At 28.8% G+C, this 15,966-nt stretch overlaps 1 protein-coding gene across 1 annotated transcript; it reads right to left on the bottom strand.

Moving 5' to 3' along the window:
• Positions 1–810: 810 nt before the first annotated feature.
• FOIG_13367 (uncharacterized protein) lies at positions 811–2,543 on the bottom strand. The gene is made up of 3 exons (XM_031214519.1): positions 2,132–2,543; positions 1,638–2,081; positions 811–1,581 (listed from the first exon to the last, which is right to left on the bottom strand). Exons 1-3 carry the CDS (start codon positions 2,445–2,447, stop codon positions 1,010–1,012), a joined length of 1,332 nt encoding a protein of 443 aa, XP_031055610.1. The 5' UTR covers positions 2,448–2,543; the 3' UTR covers positions 811–1,009.
• Between the last annotated feature and the right edge of the window lie 13,423 nt (positions 2,544–15,966).

Genomic DNA, 15,966 nt, shown 5'->3' with positions numbered 1-15,966 from the left:
TCTGACTTTCTTGATCAGCTATGAGACGCTGTGTCAACCTTTAGCTAGTGCGTTAATACAACAATTCAAATCTCGGGTTATGGCTGGAACGAGATCATATTTCCAACTAGCCGTAAAATTATACTACCCCCCCTCTTTCAAGGCTTTATCAGAGTCACAGTATAAAAAGAGAGATTCTAATGGTGGTCGTGGTCCTAATGATACTCTTACGGTTACTTAAATTCTTAAGGCATCTAATATTCCATGTTGCCTTGTGGGGGATACCTCCGCTTATCTTCTATGGCGCCGCTAGGGTACGCCCGGTATATGTCCTCCACTTTACATGGCCGGCTAATAGCACTGCTGACTCCTTTGTGTTAATTCATCAGGACTGGGAAATCTGTGTCCTTAGAGAACTCGTCGCCAAAGCTACACAGCTATTATAGTCAGGACCGCATTCATCCTGCTTCTCTTTAGTGGATTCTTGACCCTATCCAAGCACATCCCTTATACATACCTATCATCATTTCAAAGCCAAAGGCACCAACTTCTCCTTCATCCTGGTTCCTTCGCAGGATATTTATATAGCTTGCAAGCCTTTAAATATTACATATAGCCTCAGAGGGTTACTTTATCCTAAGCTCAGCGTTTTTATTCATAGTTACTTGGATACTCGCAATTAAATGCAACTCTGTGACGTTATTGACGGCACTAATATATTTGAAGAATGGGGTAAAGAGAACCTTAACTTTGAGGGGTTCAACTATATAGAGTAGGCGAAAGATATCAATAAGTGAGGAACCGAATTTGATAATGGCAAATTTGCGCACTAGGGTCCCCTCGCCTGGGATGACCCTAGAAGTAGGAGGGATATGTGGCAAACCCTGGTGCAGATAAAGAAAGATAGGCTAGACTGGACAAAGCCCAGTGATGACTTTATCACGCAGCCCCGTATCATAGACGACCCAGACCCATGGACTATTCTTTCGGGTGATTATTAAAGACTTGATGCATGGTCATAATCTACACACTACTTTTGGTCATTCTTACTGCTCTCTCCCTCCTGCTTATTCCACCCCGGAATTAGTTCATTATCAGCCTCTCCTTCGTCATCGCTTGCATCCCTATTCTTCCTCACTCTCCTCGCCGCTCGTCGCCCTACTACCGGAAGCTTCTCAACACCAAGATCCTTCGCCGACTGCGGTAGCAGTTTGGGATCGAGAAGTCCTACTTGGACTAACACGCTAGCTTGATCCCAGTACACATGCTCCTGGTACAGCCTTCCTCCTCTGATTGCGACGATGCTCACCATAAGTATCTCGATCTTCTTGTTGGTAGGTGGCACGCCCGGCAGCATCCATTGGACTGGCTCAGTATGTTTGAACTGGACATGCATTTCGTCGACAACGCGATCTACTCCGATGGTGCGCGACAAGAGTGTGATCTTTAGTGATGGTGGAGTTGTGAATGACTCGGAGTAGAAGCGCTTCAGTTCAGCTGCGCCAGTTGCACCTGTTAGAGTCGGCATGTAAGTGACATGAGGGGTCTTGTGCGTGGTGAAAGTTGACAATGCTTGACCAAGGTTTTTCGAGAAGAATTTGCCTGTTGAAAGTCAGTTTTGTTCAAAGGCCACCAATCGCGAAGTGACCGAGACTTACTCTGCAAATTATGCTCCAGAACAAGCTCTAGATCGGGGTTGATACCAAACACCTTCCTAGCCGCAGCCAAGCTTCGACTCCAGGCCAGCTCCGCCGAAACACCATCGTACTCATCCAGATCATGCTCAGCGAAGCCAGGCTCAGCTTCATATGTATAACTGGGGTACGCGAGGTCGAGTTTCCCGCCAGTGCCCATACCACTCTGAATTCTTGTGCGTCTCACACGTTTCTTGCCTTGGATGCCAACCATTTGAGATTGCTTGACGACACCAACTTCTTCGCCTGCTGCTAGATGCACAAGGGCGCTGATGCTGCTGGGGAATCTTCCGTTGGTGTCTGGGATGCGAGTTGGGTAGTAGGCAATGAGAAGGCCGAGCTTGAATTCGGGGTTGTTGTCGAGAATGTGAAAGTGCTCGAGACAAATAGCTGCTGCGTCATCGTATGCTACCTTCTGTTAGCACTCTTCCAACAATCTCAGTGGCATGTTTACCTACCGACAATTCCAAACTTCTCACAAGGACCCAAGTTCTCCCTGCTCAACGACTTGATCTTCTTCAGATACCCATCACCGCAGCTCTCCATCGAAATATACTCAACATCAAAACCTTCGTCCCTCCATTCAGCAAGAGTGACCTCGTCAAAATCGTCATTTTCACCGGTTATGTAAAGTTTTGGAGGATTGCGCGGGAAATCGCCCGAGAGAAAGTTTTGGTCCCTGTGATTGGTCCTGTTGTCTGAGATGATCTGGACGTTGCGCCCCTCAGCCTCGGGGACGGCGGATTTAATGAGATTCGGAATGTTGATGTTCATAATGGCAATTATTTAATATAAGAATTTACAGAATTTGAGAGGTTAGAGGACGTGAATAACCTGATATATTCTTGTCCACTTCCAACTTCCAAGTTTAAGATCAATCGGTTGACCCTGTTTGAGCGTGATGATGATGTCAGAACAGTACGTGGGGGACTCATACCCGCACAACCGGCTGTGCGTTTAGTATCACGTGTTTTTCGCACAACCGGTTGTGCGGATAAGGCCACGTAAGCTTCTTTGGTCAAATCCGCATAACTGGGGGACCATTAGTTAATTCATCTTCCTATTATATTTATATCACCAATAAAGTAATTACTGACTTTCTGCTTTATAATTTAACTTTATCTATATAATTAGTATTTAAATAAGTAATATTAAGCTCTTAGTCCCTTCTGCTGCCGATGAATTGGTAAGATAGTGGCCTAATAATATTCTTCCCCTAGAGGCATTATATCTATTATAAGAAGCCCTCCTTATAGATATTAATAAGTAGGTAAAGGCTCAAGGATATGCCTTTGTAATAAGGCATATAATATATATAGCAAATGGAAGACTGCATATATACTTTAGCTGTGACTGCGGTAGAGGTAAATATATACTAATTCCTGATTCTAAGAGGAAGAGGAAGTATACTACTTAATGCATAAGGTACGAGTTCTCTGTAATAGGAAAAGAGAGCCTCTGCAAGAGTGAATAGAGTCTTTGATATTATCCTAATCCCTCCTACTCTTATTATAATTATAAGCCTATTATTAGAAGTAGTATTATATATATAACTTACCGAAAGCTCTCTAATAAAGATATCCTTATGGTTAAAAAGCTTACTCTTACCGGCATTAAATAATATTAAATTAAGACCTACCTACTGCAGAATACAGAGGCATTATTTATTAACTTGGATCTTGCGAATTGTATCTCTTAAGTAAAGCAAGACCTTGCTAATAGATAGAGCTATATGGTTACTCTGCTTTAATATCTTAATTTATAGGGCTTCTAGAGTTATTACCTTATTAGAAAGGACTCTTAACTGCAGTTAGTTATATTTACTTATCTAAAATTACTCTAATTTACTAAGTTATACCCTAAGATACTTATAGTTAACTATACCTATAAGACTAATAAGTATAAGATGCCTCTCCTTAATATAGTTAGTGTTAATGCTATAGGGAGCACCTTCTGTATTATATTTGCATATCTTAGTGGCAAGGAAGAGGAGGACTTTGCCTAGGCTCTTAGGGCGTTATAAGATTTATATAATACTAATAATATTCCTTATCCTTTAGTTATACTAACTGATTAATATCTTACTTATATAAATGCTATTATATCCCTTTTCTGCTTTCTAGTATTAAAGGTTATACTCTGCCTTTAGTATATTAATAGAGTAGTCCTGACCTTCTATATAAGTAGCTTTACGAAGGGCAAGGATAATAAAGAGGGATAAGAGGCATAGAAGGAATTCTATAATAATTAGCATATGCTTATAGCCTTAAAGTCATAGGCTATATATAATGAGAGACTAAAGGTCTTTCTGCTTTAGTATACTTGTTTATATCTAAAGGAGGTAGATTACCTTTTCTTGACCTGGCTAAACCCCTATAAGGGTAAGTTTATTAAGGCATTTATAAATAAGTATTTATATTTAAACTAATTTATTATATCTTAAGTAAAAGGTATTTATTCCCTACTTAAGTCTTATCTAAAAAGCTCTAAGGCTAACCTCTTTAAGGCTTTCTAAATCATTAAGCTAGTAATCACAAACCAGCTAACTATACTAAAATCTATATAGGCTCTTAAATAAGTAATAAGACCTACTTGGCGCGCTTAGATATTATTAGGAGCTCTATATAGCCAAGTCCGCGGTTAGATATCTTATAAGGCATTAATTATAGTTAATCTGCAGCGAGAATAAATAGGAGAGAGTCTCCCTTAATATATTAGGAGTTTCTTAAAGACTATAGGTATATCTTATGCTTATGCCCTTATGCTATTAATCTAGGGAAATAAGCCCTTATTAATAAGCTATTTCTATTTATATTAGTATCTCTAGCGATCTGGGATGCCGCCGCTGATATTTAAGCCCTATAAGGTTGATAATTGCCGTGTAGCCTTAAAGTTATAGCCGATATTAAGTATACGGCGAGATTTATATGCATTTAAAGGAGTTAAAAAGGCACTACTTGTTATGATCCTAGCGGTTACGTTACGTATACCCTACATTTTTCACCAATCACGCATGATCATTACAGACTAAGAGATTCTATTCGTAACCGCTAAGATCTGGTTACGATAGTCACTTTAAAAATACTAGTAATTCTTAGAATTATATAGTAACTGCATAGGTTACTCCGTGACCACCTTAAGTATATAGATCATATTTATTATATTTCTATAGAACTTATCTTACTAGCTATTAATAAAACTTCTTTATATTAATTAAGCCTAATATATATTAAATCTACTATTAAGAGATATAACACTTTAATAAGCTTAGCATTATGCCCTATGCTATCTGCTAATAATAAACTTAGCATAGCTTAGTTTATTTATAGTTAGAAACCAACTATTACATATTAATAACTCTTATTTAGACCATACTATATAACACTAAGTAATACAAATGCAATAGCTACCTATATTAACCCTATATAGTAATATGCTATACCTTATACTACTCTAGCACCTATTAATAATAATTAGGATATAAATAATAATTCTAAGAGTAGTACTAACTCTGATATTACCTAGCTCTATTAGTAGATAACTAATATAATAATTGAAATAGATAACCTTAGATAAGCCTTAGCTAAAGCCGCCGCGCTCTAGGCATAGCAGGCCGCTAACTACCAAAATGTAATTCAGGAAATATATTAACTTGCTGCTACTGCAGTAAATAAAAAAGAATTAAGGGAAATTCTTAAATCTAATATACCTAAATTATTTGATAGAAACCCTATTAGACTGGCTACCTTCCTTACTTAATGCTAAGCCTATATAAGTTACTTTTTAAATTAGTTTATTAATAATAATAATAGGGTTATATATATATTAAGATATCTTAAAGGTAATATTACCTAATAGTTTTAACTTATATTAGAAGTAATTACTATTATGCTAAAAGATAAACTATTACCTAGAACTTTTTAAATTTATAATAATTATATTAAATTTAAGAAAGCTATATAATAAGTATTTAAGTTAATTAATAAAAAAAGTTAAGTAAAAAGAAAGATTAAAGTACTTTAATAAATTAAATTTATATTAGAGTATAAAATTAAATTTCTCTAATTAGCTATTAAGCTAGGATAAGACTAGGAACCCCTTATATTACTCTTTTTTAATAGACTTAAAGAAATAGTTTAAGTAGAACTCTATAAGGAAGTTAAACTAAGGATACTGGTTAACTATATTAGTAGAGCTATTAAGGTTAATAATATATAATTCTAATAGAGAATCTGCTATAATTAAAATAACTAAGGATGCCAGGGAAATAAGCCATGCTATAATATTAACTAGGGAAAAAAATAAAATAATAATACTTCTTATAGCACTGACTCTAGACTAATAACTATTAGAATAACTAAGAAAAATAAATCTAAAATTACTTACTAAAACTGCAGTAAGAAAGGATATTATAATTTAGAATATAAAAACCCTATTAAGACTAACCAGAAGTATAAACTAGTCCTAGAAAATAAGAAGATTAGCATAATTAAGAAATATAAAGAACCCTAAATAGTAATTAGAACTATTAATATAACCTATAAAGATAGTTATAATATAATTAAACTAATAAAATATATTAGGAACTTTAACCTATCTCTTAATATTTAAGATCTATTCCTTAGTAAGGAAGAAACCCTTAAAAGATATTACTTATATCTAGAACTAAAATAATAACCTATCTTAGGATACCTAGCTCTTATAGTAATAACCTATATGTAAAGCAAAAGTAAAAAATAAGCTAAGAAAAAAGCATATAATATAAAAAGATAAGAAGATCCTAAATTTAAAAGAAAAAAAAGTAAATAATAAAAGTAATAAAGACTAAAGGTAAAATAAGATGCAGAAGTCAAACTTAAATAGGTGCTAGTACCTAAACCAGAAATATAATACACTATTAAAGGAAAATCCATTTTTATAGTTAAAAAGGGAAAAGAAATTAACCCTAACCCAGATAATAAACTAAGTATTATAAGAAATAACCGAAGATCCTACTTAGCAGTAGATAAAATCCCTATTAAAGTTACCCTAAAATAACTAAACTAATATACTAATAATCTAAACTATTTAAAATCCTATTAAATCTAGAGAGAATTTAACTCTAGATATATTAGATATAAGGAAAATAAAATAGTCTAAAACGCAGAAATTATACCCTAATATAATAAACACAGAGTCTGTTTCTAAAATAATAAATATTAGAAATATACAGAACTTGCAAAAAAATATATAATTATAGAATAAGATGATGATATCTATATCTAAGTATATATAAAGGAAGTAGTAAAAGACTTTATAATACCTAAAGAATATATTTAAATTAAAAAAAATCTAAGGAGATACCTAAACTACCTAAACTACTAGTAGATATTATAGATATTATATATATAATACTACTGCTTATAACACTGGTAAGATAAAATAGTAAATAATTACTTCCTAGTATAAATTAATAAGCATTAAGAATAAAAACCTTATATAATTATTAATACTATTAAATATTAAGTTATAAAGAGATATAGAGGATCTTAAGTAGTAAAACTAGAAGCTTATATTAAAACATAAGAATAAGCTCTAGTATATATCTAGAATTCCTAATATATTACCTAGTAGAGATAAAAAGTATAATAAGAAGTTAAGATTACTAAGGATAAAGTATTTAACTAGGAACTTAACTAAATTAACTAAGATATTACCTAATAAGAAGAAAAAGCATCTTAAGATAAATAAGATATTATCTAATAACTAAATAAGCAATAACTATAAGAATACTTAGAAGAATTAAAATAAGAAAGAAGAAGACTTCTTATTAAAGAAAAAAAAGCAGATATTATCCTAAACTATAAAGTAGGAAAAATAAAAGCTATATACTAATAACGACTTACTACCTAACATAAATATCCTAATAATATTAACTATACTAGAAGCAAATATAGCATAGACTACCTATAGGGAAAAGGCATATACTATCTATAATAGAGTAGCAGATAGGTAAAAAAGCAGAGGAAAATAAACTCCTAGAAAAAGCTCTAAGAATAACTATAAAAAGAAGTTAATAAACCTGCCTAGAATTAAAAGTTAGAATTAAGGATAAGTAACTAAATATACTTATAAATAGTAAAGCCGATATAAATTTTATTTCCTCTAAAATAGTTAATAAACTAAGGCTATTATAGAGAAATAAAAAGGAACCTTATATTATAAAGGATAGAGAAGGAGGCACCTATAGTTATAATAATAGAAGAATTACCTAAGAGATTAATTACCTTAAGGTATTTATTAATAGAAAAAACCAAGATATTAACTTTAATATTATCCTAGTATAAAAATATAATTTAATACTTAGATTTTTATAGTTATAATACTATAATATATAAATTAACTAAAGAATTAGCTAGGTAAATTGCAAAGATTACCCTTTAGATAATAAGTTTAAGTCAGATAATAATAATATAAGATCTTAAACTTTAACTAATAAGAGTAGCAAAGATAGGCATAATAAAGTATTACCTATTCTAAAAGGAATATAATATAAGCACTATAAAGGCAAAATAAAACGCATTAGATAAATAATAATAACTCTTAAAGGATAATTTAAATAATTAGACTAAGATATTAAATAGATAAAATAAATTGCCATAAAGGAATCTAATAAATAACTTAAGAATATATTACCAAAGTATTATATTTATAAAAAACTATTTTAAGAAGAACTTAATATAAAGTTACCCTAATATATAGATTATAATATCAAAATTATACTAAAAAATAAAAAAAACCTAAAATTCTTCCCTATTTATAACCTATCTTAAGATAAGCTTAATATGCTTAGAGAATAGTTAAATAATATACTATAAAAAGGATATATTAGACTATTAAAATCCTTAGCAGGATACCTAGTTATATTTATATTAAAACCTAACTCTAATAAACTAAGACTTATAGTAGATTACTAATAACTTAATAAGATTATAAATAAAGATAAAATACTATTACTGCTTATTATTAAACTTAAGGACTGCCTATTTAGCAAGAAATAGTTTATAGCACTTAATCTTAAATCTACTTATAATCTTATTTAAATCAAAGAAGGTAATAAATAGAAAACAGCCTTCTAAATAAAATATAGACTATTTAAATACCTAGTTATGCCTTTTAAATTAACTAATATACCTGTAGTATTCTAACGTATAATTATAAATATACTTTAAGAATATCTTAATATCTTTATAATTTACTACCTAGATAATATCCTTATCTTCTCTAATACAGAAAAAGAGCATATAAAACATATCTATAAGGTTCTTAAAGCACTATAAGATGCTAATATGCTTATTAAACCTACTAAAAGTTACTTTTATTAGTCTTAAGTAATATACTTAGGATATAAAATCTTATATAATGAAATTAGAATAAATAAATAAAAAATTATAGCAGTTACTAAATAAAAACCACCTATATTAGTAAAAGAAACCTAATCCTTCCTAGGATTTACTAACTACTACTAATAATTTATTAAAGGATTTAGCAGAATTACTATCCTTTTTATAGAGATTACTAAAAAGGATAAATAATTCTAATAAAATAATAAGGCATAATAAGCTTTTAAACAGCTTAAGTTAGCTATTATAAATAAACCTATTCTAATTATATTTAATCCTAACTAGTAAGTTAAACTTAAGACTAATACTTCTGACTTTACCTTAGAAAGATAAATAAGATAATAAGATAACTATAGTATATTATACCTTATTACTTTTTATTCTTATAAGATATATAAAGTAAAACTTAATTACCTTATTTATAATAAAGAATTCCTAGCTATTATTAACTACTTTAAGGAGTTTAAATACTACCTTAGAGGAAGTAAATACCTAGTAAAAGTCTTTACTAATTATAAGAATATAACTTACTTTATAATAATATAAGAGCTAAACTAATAATAACTATGCTATATAGAATACTTATATAAATTTGATTTTACTATAGTATACTATAAAGGCATAAATAATAAATATATAAATGCTATTAGTTAATAACCTAACTTTAATATAGGGACTATAAAAATAAAAAAACAACTCCTAAAATTTAACCCTAAAGGAGAATACTAGTTTACTTAACCTATTAAAATAATTATAAGAATAATAAAAGGAATAAAATTCCTATTAAATAAAGAATGCGACTTTCTTTGCGAATTTTATTTATATCTACTATATAGATACTAAGGTATTAAGAAAATAATAAAATAACTATAAGACTAAGGATATAAGTTTATAAAAAGGGATATAGAAGATATTATTAAATAATATAACCTCTATATAAAAATAAAAGCCTAGAGATATAAATTATATAAATAACTATAACTACTACTAGTAGTATAATAACCTTAGGACTTAATTATAATGGACTTTATTATAAAGTTAACCTTATTAGAAGAACCCTTAACTGGAATCTTCTATGATAGCATTATAGTTATTATAAATTAACTTATGAAATTTTCCTACTATTTACCTTATAGAGAAGCAATAGATACAGAAGAACTTTCTTATATTTTTTACTAATATATTATTAGTATATATAGGTTACCTATAGAAATCCTTTTAGATAGAAAACTTATATTTGCAGTAATATTTTAGTAATTACTTATAGCATAACTTAAATTAAACTACTAACTTATAATAGCATTTTAACTGCAAATCAATAAATAAACTAAACAAATAAATCAAATACTTAAATAATACCTATGGTATTATATTAACTATAAATAGAATAATTAGGTTAAAAAACTACTAATAGCTTAACTTACTTATAATACTACTTATAATAAAAGTATAAAGCTTATACCAGCTTATACTAACTTCAGATTTATACCAAATATATACTATAATATATAATAAGAGAAATTAATTAACCTAGCTGCTATAATTAAAAATAATAACCTTAAAAATCTATATAAAGAAATAAAAATAGAACTTAAATTTATTAGAAAATGTATAAAAAACTACTATAATCTAAAACAGTTAAAAGGACTAACCTTTTTAGAGGGAGATATAATCTACCTAGCTATAAAAAATATCAAAATAGATTAACTAATATATAAATTAAACTATAAATTCATCAGATCTTATAAAGTACTACAGAAAATCTCAGAAAATAACTATAAACTAGACCTACCACTGAAAGTTAGGCTCTATCTAGTTTTTTATATTTTATTACTTAAATTAGCAGCAAATACTATATAAATCAAAACAGGTAATAAACTATAATAAATTATAGGATTAGAAACCTATAAAGCAAAAGTAATTAGGAAAATAGATATAATTAATAGATAAAAAATATACCTAATTAAGTAAAAGAACTACCTAGAAAGTAAAAATATATAAGAACTACTAAAATATCTTATTAATACCTAGTAACTTCTAAAAAGTTTTTACTAGTTATAATAAAAAAAGGGTTAAAGATAATAGACTAATTAATAAGATTAGTTATACTAGCCTTAACTAACTTAATTATCTTATTAGAATTAGAAACTAAGTTCTCTGCCTTTTTATAATTATCTATTACAGCAGAATCCTTTTCTAATACCTGTAAACCCTTTGCCTAGATAAGGCGCTTTTAATAATAAAGATGTATAAGCTTTAATAAATACTTATTTAATTATTTTTATAAATTAATAAGCTCTTCCTTAGTAGCCTCCTTATTAGCCTTAATTTGGTTCTTCTCCTAAACTAAGTAATTAGCTAGAAAGAAAATTAGTAAGATAAAAATACTTACCTAAAGAAGGTATAATAAACCTTTAGATAAAAAAATACCCTTCCTATTATAAGAATAGCCCTAATAAGTATACTTAGAATAATTCTTCTAACCTTCCTTTATTATATACCTCTTATAATTCTTAGCATAAAAAGAATAAGGCATAATTTTATAACCTATAGATATAATAAGTTTTACTTAGGTAAGATAATACTAAGTTTCTAAAGAAGATATAATTAGCATATTAAGAGAAATAATTATAAGAATAAGTTAGGACTTATGCAGGGAGGAAATAATATACTTAGGGTAAGCAAGGTCTTAAAGGCAAGACTAGGAGAGAGGAGAGATTATATTATAATCCTAGTAGTTATATTATATATACCCTACATTTTTCACCAATTACATATAATTATTATAGACTAAGAGATTCTATTTATAACTGCTAAGATCTAGTTATAATAGTTACTTTAAAAATACTAGTAATTCTTAGAATTATATAGTAACTACGTAGGTTACTTTATAACCACCTTAAGTATATAGACTATATTTATTATACTTCTATAGAACTTATCTTACTAGCTATTAATAAAACTTCTTTATATTAATTAAGCCTAATATATATTAAATTTACTATTAAGAGATGTAATACTTTAATAAGCTTAGCATCACGCCCTATGCTATCTGCTAATAATAAACTTAGTATGGCTTAGTTTATCTACAGTTAGAAACTAACCGTCACAGCTTTAGTAACTATAGCAATATAAAACCAGGGATATAGTATTAAGGGAAACTAATATACTGGCCAGCTTTATAATATAATTAACTAACAGTTAGCTTAACTAGTCCCTAATGCTATGCCTTTCTAGATAGCTTAAACGCTATAACGGCAAGATGCAGTATATTAAGCAGGGCCTCTAATCCCTGCTATAATATGGCCTACGCCTACAATTAGAATAACTATATATACACCGACTTTGCAGGTAGCCTAGCAGAATAACATACATATTAATTCAGTCAATCCACAGGGGCATATTATATAGACTTAGATAGGCAGATAGTAAGGGGAATTAAGGATATTTAGGGTTACTTTCTTATATATATTTAGTAGCATATATACTAATTTAAATCTCTTACTATATTAATATTATCTGCTCTATTAAAGTTATAATCTGCTTAAAGAGAAATATATAATTTCTTTACTTAATCTATCTACTTATATATATGTAATTTAATTCTCTATATCTAACCCTATACTATCTTCTTACTTGCCAATAATATTAGAATCTAGCAGATTAAGGTATTAAGATATATATTAATTAATTTAGCTTTTTTCTCTTAATTTAATAATATATATACTATCCTTCTTAGGCGCAAGTAGCTGGTTATAAGTATAGGTATTCTAACTAGGATAATTAATTTGCAAGGATTAACGATTTCGCATACTTTGACTTTACTAACTCTTAATTATTATAAATACTATGAAATAAAAAAAGGCACTTTAATTGCAAAAAGCTACTATTAAGTGATAATAATTATATTATTAAATTCGCTAAAATTCGCTCTATTTATATATAGCTCCTAATTAATTATTATCCCTCTGTATCTTATTTAGTATTAGGCTGCCTAACTACTTGGTTATCTCGCCGGGAGAATTAGATTGCCTTCCTGCTATAGCCGTGATAATATATAACTTATAGGTCCTTGCTGGGATATATAGCTAGGGCCTTCTGCTCCTAAAAGCTGTATTTCTAGTTAATCGGCATTATTATTAGATCTATTATTATTATTAAGCCAGCTATGTATCTCCTCTAACATCTAATCTCTTAGTTTAAAGCTATTATAAAGCTTAATAAAGGGCCCTATTTGCTCTGACCTCTGGCATTACTAATACCTAATTACATTATACTCTAAAGGCAGTCTAATAGCTTCTCTAAAGGTACAATCAGTAAGAGAGGTACTAGGGGGCTGCTAGTTAAACTACACCTTATAAGATTCCTTATACTTTGCATATACTTAATATATAGGCTCTTAAAGATAGTAGTAGGTTAGGGTTAGGGTTATCTATAGTATTAAGGCTGCGGCAGCAGTAGGAGATATAAACCTGCTTTATATATTTATAACTATAACCTTCTTTATAGTAAGATCTTATTCTCTCTCTATATTATTAAGCTCTGCTGCTATTTTAATATACTTCTTAGGGTATAGCCTTAAGTTTCTATTATAACCTTGCTTATAATATCAAAAGCAGGTCTATGGCTTCCTGGGCACTAAGGGAAGTAGTATAATGGTTGGTTTCCAACTGTAGATAAACTAAGCCGTGCTAAGTTTATTATTGGCAGATGGCATAGGGCGTGATACTAAGCTTATTAAAGTATCATATCTCTTAATAGTAGATTTAATGCATATTAGGCTTAATTAATATAAAGAAGTTTTATTAATAGCTAGTAAGATAAGTTCTATAAAAGTATAATAAATATAGTCTATATACTTAAGGTAATTATAGAGTAACCTGCGTAATTACTATGTAATTCTGAGAATTACTGGTATTTTTAAAGTAATTATTATAATTAGATCTTAGTAGTTATAAATAGAATCTCTTAGTCTATAATAATTATATATAATTAGTGAAAAATATAGGGTATATATAATGTAACTGCTAGGATTATAATATAATCTCTCCTCTCTCTTAGTCTTGCCCTTAAGATCTTACTTACCCTAAGTATATTATTTCCTCCTTATATAAGTCCTAACTTATTTTTATAATTATTTCTCTTAATATGCTAATTATATCTTCTTTAGAAACTTAGTATTATCTTACCTAAGTAAAACTTATTATATCTATAGGTTATGAAATTATATCTTATTCTTTTTGCGCTAAGAATTATAAGAGGTATATAATAAAGGAAGGTTAAAAGAATTATTCTAAGTATACTTATTAGGGCCATTTTTATAATAAGAAAGGTATTTTTTTATCTAAAGGTTTATTATGCCTTCTTTAGGTAAGTGTTTTTATTTTATTAATTTTCTTTCTAGCTAATTACTTAGTTTAGGAGAAGAACCGAATTAAGGCTAATAAGAAGGCTACTAAGGAAGAGCTTATTAACTTGTAAAAATAATTAAATAAGTATTTATTGAAGCTTATATATCTTTATTATTAGAAGTGCCTTATCTAGGCAAAGGGTTTATAGGTATTAGAAAAGGATTCTGCTATAATAAATAATTATAAAAAGGCAGAGAACTTAGTTTCTAATTCTGATAAGATAGTTAAGTTAGTTGAGGCTGGTGTAATTAATCTTATTGATTAGTCTATTGTCTTTAACCCTTCTTTTATTATAACTAGTAAAAACTTTTTAGAAGTTGCTAGGCATTAATAAGGTGTTTTAGTGGTTCCTATGTATTTTTGCTTTCTAGGTAGTTCTTTTACTTAATTAGGTATATTCTTTATCTGTTAATTATATCTATTTTCCTAATTATTTCTGCTTTATAGGTTTCTAATCCTGTGATTTATTATAGTTTATTGCCTATTTTGACTTATATAGTATCTGCTGCTGATTTAAGTAATAAAACATAAAAAACTAGATAGAGCCTAACTTTCGGTGGTAGGTCTAGTTTATAGTTATTTTCTGAGATTTTCTATAGTACTTTATAAGGTCTAATGAATTTATAGTCTAATTTATATATTAGTTAATTTATTTTAATGTTTTTTGTGGCTAGGTAGACCATATCTCCCTCCGAAAAGGTTAGTCCTTTTAACCGTTTTAGATTATAGTAGTTTTTTATGCGTTTTTTAATAAATTTAAGTTCTATTTTTATTTCTTTATGTAGATTTTTAAGGTTATTACTTTTAATTATAGCAGCTAGGTTAATTAATTTCTCTTATTATATATTATAGTATGCATTTAGTATAAATCCGAAGTTAATATAAGCTAGTATAAGCTTTATACTTTTATTATAAGCGGTGTTATAAGCGAGTTAAGCTATTAGTAGTTTCTTAACCTAATTATTCTATTTATAGTTAATATAATACCATAGGTATTGTTTAAGTACTTAATTTATTCGTTTAGTTTATCCATCGACTTATAGTCAAAATGCTATTATAAATCGGTGGTTTAATCCAAGTTATACTATAAGTAATTGCTAAAATATTACTATAAATATAGGTCCTCTATCTAAAAGGATTTCTATAGGTAACCTATATATGCTAATAATATATTAATAAAAAATATAAGAAAGTTCTTTTATATCTATTGCTTCTTTATAGGGTAAATAGTAGGAAAATTTCATAAATCGATCTATAATAACTATAATGCTATTATAGAAGATTCTGGTTAAGGGTTCTTCTAATAAGGTTAACTTTATAATAAAGTCTATCGTAATTAAGTCCTAAGGTTATTATATTACTGGTAGTGGTTATAGTTATCTATATAGTTTATGTTACGACCCTAGCGGTTACGTCACGTGTACCCCACAAAAACTCATGCAAGGCATCAACCCCTCAACGGTTACGGGCCAATCAGAGCTAGATCACCTCAAAATAGGA

Source organism: Fusarium odoratissimum (assembly GCF_000260195.1).
Source record: "Fusarium odoratissimum NRRL 54006 unplaced genomic scaffold supercont1.33, whole genome shotgun sequence".
NCBI lineage: Eukaryota > Fungi > Ascomycota > Sordariomycetes > Hypocreales > Nectriaceae > Fusarium > Fusarium odoratissimum.
Note: the sequence above shows the minus strand (reverse complement) of the source record. Positions and strands in the feature narration are given on the sequence as shown.